Raw genomic sequence first — 10,000 nt, forward strand, 5'->3', positions numbered from 1 at the left:
ATATATGTATGTATGTATGCATGTATATATGTGCGTATGTATGTATGTATGTATGTATGTATGTATGAGTGTATGTATGAATGTATGTATACATGTACATATGTGCGTATGCATGTATGTATGTATGTATGTATGTATGTATGTATGTATGTATGTATGTGTGTATGTATGCACGTATGTATGTATGTATGCACGTATGTATGTGCGTATGTATGTATGCACGTATGTATGTGCGTATGTATGTATGCACGTATGTATGTGCGTATGTATGTATGCACGTATGTATGTGCGTATGTATGTGCGTATGTATGTATGCACGTATGTATGTGCGTATGTATGTATGCACGTATGTATGTGCGTATGTATGTATGCACGTATGTATGTGCGTATGTATGTATGCATGGATGGATAACAAGAGAAGCGGATGGTGCTTCTGGCGCCGCGGGGATGATGAAGGCCTTCGAGAGAGGTCTGCAGGAGGCGGCGCTCGCGAGCACCCGACCGGGATCCCCGCTCGACATCCTTCTCTCTCGCATTCCTTAATCGTTCTCCCTTTTTAAGAAACGCATGAGACAAACAAATGCAACTTCTCTCGGCCATTTCCTCCTCCTCCTACTTTTAATCTTGCTCCTGCTCCTCCCCTTCCTTCTCCCCCTCCCCTCCTCCTACCTCTCCTTTTCTTCTTCAGTCTTATCATCATCATCATCATCATCATCATCATCACCACCACCATCAAAAACAACAACAACATTCTTTTGCTCCTACTTTTTCTCTTACTCTTTCCCCACCTCCTCTTCCTCCAGCTTCTCCGTGTTCCTCTTCTTCTCGCTCCCCTCTACTCCCTTTCCTTCTGACACGCATGGTGCTATATTGGAATGCATAATCAACTACAATACAAAAACTTCGTACCTAACAACGGCAAGCAAAAACCACCCTAACGCCGTAGCAAGAGCCTCCTGCAGGTAGACCTCCCCCCCCCCCCCCCCGACACCTTCCAGAGCCTTGCCGCTGAAGCCTCATGAGCAAGCGGGAGGAGGCGGACGGGAGGGAAGACGGCCAGGAGTTGCGCCGAGAAAGGAAGACGACGACCAAGGTCTCGCTTACTGATGGGCGGAAGACGGGCATGGCGAGGCGTGAGGAAACCCCAGGTGGGGGGGAGGGAGGGGAGAAGCTGAGAATGAGGGAAAAGGAGAGAAAGGATGAGGGAGGGAGGGAGGGAGGGAAGGAGGAAGGAGAAAAAGAGGAGAGAAAGGATGAGGGAGGGAGGAAGGAGGAAGGGAGAGGAGGGAGAGGAAGAGGAAGAGGGAGGGAGAAAGAGAGAGAAGAGAGAGAGAGAGACAGAGAGAGAGAGAGAGAGAGAGAGAGAGAGAGAGAGAGAGAGAGAGAGAGAGAGAGAGAGAGAGAGAGAGAGCGAAAAATGAATCTAATGAGCAATGCAACAGCATCAAAGCGACGAGGCAGCGATCCTCTTGGCCTTCCCGAGTCCCGCCGAGCCAGGATGTTAATAAAAAATGGAAGGGGTGAAAGCGACAAAGACCGTAAAAAGGGCGAGCGAAAGAGGGGAGAGCGGCAAGGAAAAGGGTTCCCCTTGCAACATTTCTGGATATTCTGCAGGTAAGCATTTTCTTCGGGGGGGGGGGGGCGTTAGTAACCAAGAAGACCTGAATCAATAATATAATCTGATAGATACAGATCTCTCCCTCTCCACCTCCTCCCTCCCTCTCTTTCTCGCTCCATCCCCCCCTCCCTCACTCCTTCCCTCCCTCACCTTCTCTTTCTCTCTCCATCCCCCTCCCACCCTCCCTCCTCCTCCCTCCCTCCCTCCCTCCCTCCTTCCTTCCCTCTCTCCACTCCCTCCTCCTCCCTCCTCACTTCCTCATCCTCCCTCCCTCCCTCCCTCCCTCCATCCATCCATCCATCCATCCATCCATCCATCCATCCATCCATCTCTCTCTCTCTCCCTCCCGCTCTCTTTCTCCCTCCTCTTCTCTCTCTCCCTCCTCTTGTCTCTCTCCCTCCCCCTCTCTCTCTCCCTCCCCCTCTCCCTCTCTCTCTCTTTCTCTCACAATCTATCTATCTATATAGAGAGAGAACCTCTGTGTGTGTGGGTGGACAGGTGGGTGGATTTGGCTGGCTGGGTGCGTGGGTGTACACATTTTATAAAATGTTCTGTTGGTCAAATAAAATGAGAGAGAGAGAGAGAGAGAGAGAGAGAGAGAGAGAGAGAGGAGTTGGGAGAGAGAGAGAGTGGGAGAGGGAGAGGGAGGAAGGAGAGGAGAGAGAAGAAGGAGAGGAGTGGGAGAGGGAGAGGGAGGAAGGAGGAAGGGAGGAAGGGGAAGGAAGGAAGGAGGTAAGAAGGAAGGAAGAAGGGGGGTAGAGAGAGAAAGCGAGAGTTCAAAACAAGATGGAAGTTATGACACTAGCGAAGGTCGGCCACTTTCTATCACAATTTACCTACGCCAATCACCCCCCCCCCCCCATCCCTTGCCACGCACTAAAAATACCTACGCCTTAATCACCCCCCTATCACTTGCCACGCACTAAAAATGCTTAGAATATGTATTTTTAATTTCCAAGGCAACAGCCCTGATTGTAAAAATAGAATTAATGGACTAATAAAATGACAAATTAATACACTTAAACTAAAAACGAATAATTCCTTCCATTCTTGCACTCCACCCGGCAGAAAAAATCACATCTCTGAAAATTATCACAATAAAACTGCAAGATTTGAAAAAATAAAATAAATCCCCACTAAATCACAGCAAATCAAGCGCCGCGATCCCCTAATCCCGCGAGCGATCTTTTCCGGCGTGTTCAGCTGTTCAGCCTTTGCCTGTACAAGCCGAAGGCAGTTCACCACGACGCAAACAGCTCGCAGCCAAGGTCTACAAAATACATTCTCTTCTACAGATATACATTGCATTCTATGGGTCGTGACCTTATCTATAAAATACACATTTTCAACAAACATGCAAAGTATTCTTTAGATTTTAGGCCCCATAAAAAGGCGCTTTACTTTATAGATTTTGTGCTGACGTATAACATAATTTAATCTAACTGATATACGTCGTATTCTATAGATACTCATCCGATCTGAGAATAGATATAGGATTACTCTCAAATAAACACAAGCATCCATAACCCTGACACCGGAAAGAGAACGAGGCAACAACGACGCCAGTTGACGACTCCCGACTCGAAATGAACACGAAATTACGATTCATAAAACTCCAGATGCGCTGCAGTTCCGGCGCCTGAAACCGATATCAAAACGCCCCAGGTGTTCCGCGACCCTTCGCCAAATGACCCGGTTACTATCGCAATAAATACGCGGCGGCTTCAACGCCAGCTGAATCGCGAGGTCGGTCCGGGCGTCGGCGCAGTGTCGACCTGGCGGTGCAATGTCGACCTGGCCGGGCGTCGAATCGCCTGGGCGTGACATCGAAGCGACGCAGACGTGCTTGGTCGACTTTGCTTGACGTCGATCTGGAAAGACTTCGTCTGGCGTGCACTTGGCGAACCAAAACTGCTTGAGGTCTGCACACACCTACACACCTACACCTACACCTATACCTACACCTACACCTACACCTACACCTATACCTACACCTACACCTACACCTACACCTATACCTACACCTACACCTACACCTACACCTATACCTATACCTACACCTACACCTATACCTATACCTATACCTATACCTACACCTATACCTACACCTATACCTACACCTACACCTACACCTATACCTATACCTACACCTATACCTATACCTATACCTATACCTACACCTATACCTATACCTACCCCTACCCCTACCCCTACCCCTATACCTACACCTATACCTACACCTATACCTATACCTACACCTACACCTACACCACCTATACCTACCCCTACCCCTACCCCTACCCCTACCCCTACACCTACACCTACACCTACACCTATACCTACACCTATACCTATACCTATACCTACACCTACACCTACACCACCTATACCTACCCCTACCCCTACCCCTACACCTATACCTACACCTATACCTACCCCTACCCCTACCCCTACACCTACACCTACGCCTACACCTACACCTATACCTATACCTACGCCTACACCTACACCTACACACACATATATATATATGCAATAGCAAAAACGTTTGAATATTGCAAGTACACAACTAAAGTAAGAATGGTAAGATTAACCAATGGTATTTCAAAATTTGTAAATACATAGAAACTTACAGTTTAGATAAGTAAAATCAATATCAACTTAATATTCAACATTTATTCCTCACCGGCTCCCAAGCGAAAGCTAGTCCATATATCCCCTTGTTGAAATATCATATGCAACACAAATCAACGTCATTCAGTCCACAGAACGTTCGCGGATGACACGCCCATTCCCAAGCCCCACAGCGATGGTGCGCTTTATTCTCGCATCAACTGCTACCTTCTCTTCGCCCTCCGAAGGACTCGTCACTCAGTCCCGAGCCCTCACGGCCGCCGGCGGCGTCGATCACACTTACCTGTAATGAGAGAAAACAATCAGATAAAATTACCTAATAACTACAAATCAAAACGAAAAACGTGTCGGCCACAAATAAATGATATCAATAATAATCACGAACACGCCAAAAAGAGTTCGGTCAAATCTGTTAACTAAATCTGTAAATCAAACCGTACAAATTGAAAAATACAGTCAATGAAACAGAAATAAAACACGTCAAAAGAGGGTACATATAAAGAATGCCACACCTGCGCCCACCTTCCATCCACTCCCACGCCCACATCGACACACACACACACATCTACTTTCTTACAACTCCCCACCGGCACCGCCCGCACAGGCACTGCAATCACCTCACGCCCTCATCTCAGCTCGTTACTTCCTCCAGCAGAACCGCGAGCTGGGGCGTGACTTACTCAGGCCAGGTCAGGGTGAGGTCTCACGCCAGGTCAGGTCAAGGCGGTTGCGTCGTGACATTACGTTCCCAGCTAATTGGTTTATGTAACAGGCTGGGGCGGAGGGAGCGCAGGGGGGCGGGGAGTCGTGTCAGCTGGAGTGGAGCAGTTTCGAGGGGAGTTGAATAGTGGCGAAGGAAGTGTAGTGTCAAGTTCGTCGAGTGAACTATAGTATCAACTGGAGTGGACTAAGGTCAAATAAAGAGGAATATCAAGTGGAGTGCAGCGTCGTCAAAGGAAGCGGAGTAGTGTTAGGTGGAGTGGAGTAATTTCAAGTGAAAAGAGTGTCAAGTGAAGTAGAGCAGTCTCTTGTGGAGTGTAGCAGCGTCAAGTAGAGTGGGGAACCATTAGGTGAAGGGCAGGCGAGTCATGTGAAATGGAGGAGTGTCAAGTGAGTAAAGTAGAGTCCTGTGGAATGGAGGAGTGTAAAGGAAGGAGCAGAGCAGAGGAGGACGGAGTAAAGTAGGGGAGTAAAGTGGAGAAGAGAGGGGGACAATTGCTGGGTCTGGATTCCAAAGAAAACAAATTTACACGCTCATAAATACACGTAATTCAGATATAGATAACTCTCACTCTCATAAATACAAATTCTCTGCTTTACATGTGTTACCAGCGGCTGATCAGCTCCTGCCTCATTTGCATAAACATACGAGGCGCAGACACGGGTCTGACTTGGTATCACTTCACAATTATAAAATTCACGGCGTTCCTCTGCATCTGCCATTGAACGCATTTTCTCTTTCGTTCTACACACCATTGTTCTTCACATATTGCCATTCCTTTATCTAGGTAGTATATCAAAAAAATATCATACATTTATTTACAATCTCTTTATATAATCACAACTGCATTAGAATCTCACCTGTGCTGCCAAACAACAAAGGCTAGTTGTCAGATAACGCTTATCTCATGCGTGCATATCGCTGATAATGTTGATATGACACTACAAATTCTTTACAGGCTGAGAACACGTCACGTACACAATCCTCAACCAGAGTCCAACGCTAAGCTCTCTCGCTCTCTCCTTCCTCCTTCGCCTGTGACGTTCTGGTTTTCCTTCACTATTCTTCACTTCTATTTTACTCCTCGATAATCTCTTATCCGGTCCACATATGCCTTTCGTTCGTTCACCCATTCCCCCTTTCTTTTTATATCTCTTCTTTCTCTTCTTCCAGTCCCCACTCTATTCCTACCGCTTGCTTCTCGCTTGCATTCTTACCCCCATCTCCCTCTCCCTCCCATTTGGTTCACCGTCCTCCTTCCATATTTATCTTCGTCTTTTTCTCCTTCTACCTTCCCACTTTATATATCTTTATCATTCCTCCTTCCTCTCCCTCCCACACTATTTATCTCTCTCTCTCTCTCTCTCTCTCTCTCTCTCTCTCTCTCTCTCTCTCTCTCTCTCTCTCTCTCTCTCTCTCTCTCTCTCTCTCTCTCTCCCACTTTTACTTATTTCCTTTCCTCTTTTGTTCGCCCTCCTCCTCTCCCTCTCACTGTGATCATCTTTCTCTCCCTCCTACTCAATTCACCCCCTCCCTCTTTTTCTCTCTCCCTCTCCCTTTCCCTTCCCATGTGTCGATGTAATTCAACTCTCACGCCCTCATTACTCCAAGTGGTCTTGATGGCAACAACTGCTGTATCTTACGTTCAGTGTTCCGATACCTTCGTCTTGTATGACGGATATGACATAATTCACCCCCCCCCCCCAGCGCCTCCACTCTCCCCTCCCATCCCCATTTCCATCCATCCTTTCCTTTCTTCTCATTCTCTCCCCACCTCTACTTCCTTTCGCCTCGACCCTTTCACCTTCCCACTTCCTTACTCTCCCTTCCTCTTCCTGTTCCACCTCCTCTTCCCTTGGTCTCTAATCTTCTCCCTTCCAGTTTCCATCTTTCCCTTCTCCTTTATTTTCCCTCCGTCTCACCTCCTCTCCTCTTCTCTCATCCACCCCTCTTCGGCTGTGTCCCCCCTTTTCTCCCCCTCCCCCTCCCCTCCACTGCGCCGGAAGAGCAGCCTGTCACTGAACAGGATGAAGTGTCGTTGGTAAGATCTGTTACTGCTTTTTTGGTTGCTGTCGCCGCCTTGTTCTTGTGTGCAGTAACAGGGAGGATCAGTGGACGTACTCAGTGTATATATCTGGGATAAGATAAGATGGTATTATCAGATTATGATTACATACAAAATGCACAGATATAATCAGTTCTCTCTACCCACTGCCTCCTCTCTTCACTCTCCCCTTACAGCTAATACCAAACAAATCTGAAGACATCCTTTAAACAAGTCTCACGTGCTAACATAAACCGGGCATCACATCACAATGAATATAGTGACAAAGCTAAATCACTGAATGAACCTCCCCTTTTAGTAAGCAGCCGGACGCCCCCTCCGCCCGCGTCCTCATGTTCGCCAGTGACTAAGAAATAACAAAAGCAATTCGCCGACTGAGGCCAAAGGAGAGGCCGCAGTTGTTGATGCACTGGCGTCTCGGTGTTGTTGTTGCTGTTGCTGTTTTTGGTTGTTGTCGTCGTTTGCGTTGTCCAAACTGTTGCTGTTCCTACTTGTCGTAAATGCTGTTCTCGTTATTTGTGTTTTTCGTTAATAGTGTTCTTGTTATTTTTGGCAGTATGTCCTTAATGTTGTTACGGTTCATATTATTGTTAGTATTGTTCATATTGTTAGTATTGTAGATTTTCATGCTGTTATTCCTATCACTAAAGTTCTCTAAGAGTAAACGTAATCAAAATCACGCGTTCGAATGCGTCGGTTTATATCAAAACTCAGATCAGAGAAGTTACCTTCGTCCCGAGAAGGGTTCCAAGGATGATTCAATACGAGGAAGGGTGACACAACTCAGTCTCCCTCTCCCTATTCTCCTTCCTGATCCCTTTTATCCCACCATACCCCTTCTCTCATTCGTTTACCCCACGTCCTGCATCTTCTTTCCCTTCCCCTTTGGATATATTCTCCTGCCCCGCTTCTCCTTGACCCGCCGGGACTGTAAGGCACGACCTTGACATGTCCTGAAAGAGGTGGGCGGTGGGAGGGGGGGGGGGCTATGTATGCATGACTTACCTGACGTAGCATGGATAAATGAGTGCCCCCCCAACCAGTCTGTCCTTCATACCCCCCCCACTCCCTCTGCCCCAACCCTCACGAGGCGCGCCCGCCGCCCGCCGCCCGCCGCCCGCCGCCACGCTTCGGGAATACGTCGGACGGCAGGTAAGCGTCGGGGATTTAGTCGCCTTTGCGTCGTTTTATCTCTGCTCTCTCTTTAAAATGAGGAAATAAGGAGAAATAGACGGAAGACTATCTTTTTCTCTCCTTTTCTCGGTCTCTGTTTCTTCCTCTCCTTCTCACCCTCCCTCCCTCCCTCACCCCCTCCCACCCTCTCTCTCTCTATCTCGCTCTTTCTATTTCTTCTGCCTCCTCCTCCTCCCCCTGCCACTGCTATCCCAACTCCTACTCCTACTCCTCCGCCTCTCCCCTTCCTCCTCCTCCTCCTCCTGCCACTGCTATCCCTTCTCCTACTCCTACTCCTCCCCCTCTCCCCATCCTCCTCCTCCTCCTCCACCATCACCCCCTTCCTCCTGTTCCCTTTCATTCCCTCTCTCTCTCTCTCGCTCCTCTTCGGGCGATGAAGACAACAATAACAATATCAACAACGATAGTAACGACGACGACGGCAGCGACGACTACAACAGCAACAATAAAGAAATATCAAATAAAGTTGTAAAAGACATTGTAAATACACACAGGCGTACTCATAAATATGCATAGACAGATACATAGACTGACTGACACACAACCGGTAAGGCGAGTGATGGATAAATCCCCTGTTCACTTTTTACGGCTGGTTCCCCCAGGTCGCAGCGCTGTTCCCGCGATAAGCAGTTCCATTTCCTCCAATCGGGGATAAATGATTAGCACAGCCGGGGGGGGGGGGCGAATGGGGAGCTTCGGGGCCGCAAGTGCAGGCCTATCCATGCCCTACGTACCCAGAGAACCGAGTATGGGCATGGGCCTAATATTCCGGTAAAATCTCCGACACGTGATGTATAGCACGGCGATGCGGTCTTGTTTAGCATCCTGAATTATGGCTGACTGGTTCTCGCTCTGCCTACCTATCTATTAATCTTTAAGGCATAATTCTCTTTCTTTCTCACTTTCTCTGAGTGGTGAGTGTATGAGTGTGTGTAAGGTGGGGGGGGGGGGCTCTCGCTCTCTCCCATACCCCCCCCCCCCTTAATCGCAGCTGTCGGTCAGCGGCCTCCAGCCACTCGCCGGCGCCGCCTCCAAGGGCGCCCCCACACTGACCGCGATGCAGATCTGCTGAGTTGCGTGCCGCAGATAGTCGGAGTCGTCGCGCATTCCTCCGAAACTCTCGCATTCTCAGCCGTCCCTCTTCCCGTTCCCTTCACTCTGCCACCCTCACTCCCTCACCCTTCACCTCTCTCCCTCCCTTCTACTCCCCTCGACCCTCACGCCTTCCCTAAGCCTCTCCTTCGCCCCTCCCCTCCCTCCCCCGAAGCAATTTCCAAGTAAACCGAACCATCTGCCGATTTCCCTCGCGCCAGTGAGCTTGTAACAAGCTCACTGGGCCCCTCACTAGCAGGGTCATCGCAGGTGGCCGGCCGCGCCGAGAGCCCTTACGGCTGACCACGGGGCGACGACGGCCATAGCTTACAAAGGAGGAGGTGAGGGCGACCCTGAATAATTCATGGCATGTAAATAAAAGGGCTCGTGAGCGCCCCTTCGGATGAGGAGGAGAAGAAAGAGCTGTTGCTTCGCTGCCGCCTCGCCTCGTGAACTCTTGACCCGCTCTCGCTGTGCTTTCGCGGGACGCCTTGGTCTGCGCGCCTCCGCCTGGCCTCCGCCTGGCCTCCGCCTGCGCTTCTGCTGCTGTTGCTGCTGCTGCTGCAGACGGTTTTGTCATGGCTCGTTTTTGTTATCTGCTGCTGCTAATCCTACCTCATATCATCTGGTGTTTTTGTTATTGTTAGTTATCTTTTTTCATTGGTTATTTGTTATT

The 10,000-nt window shown here is 49.0% G+C and overlaps 1 protein-coding gene across 1 annotated transcript in view; it reads left to right on the forward strand.

Moving 5' to 3' along the window:
- The window catches only part of LOC138860841 (uncharacterized), a gene marked incomplete at its 5' end in the record, with an annotated part of 6,429 nt that extends 3,301 nt beyond the window's left edge, over positions 1-3,128 (forward strand). The window contains one exon of the mRNA XM_070119192.1: positions 3,084-3,128. Within this exon, the coding sequence (XP_069975293.1) occupies positions 3,084-3,128 (45 nt within the window). The remainder of the gene's footprint in view (positions 1-3,083) is intronic.
- Positions 3,129-10,000: the final 6,872 nt, after the last annotated feature.

The sequence above is a fragment of the Penaeus vannamei genome, chromosome 43 (assembly GCF_042767895.1).
Source record: "Penaeus vannamei isolate JL-2024 chromosome 43, ASM4276789v1, whole genome shotgun sequence".
Taxonomy (NCBI): domain Eukaryota; kingdom Metazoa; phylum Arthropoda; class Malacostraca; order Decapoda; family Penaeidae; genus Penaeus; species Penaeus vannamei.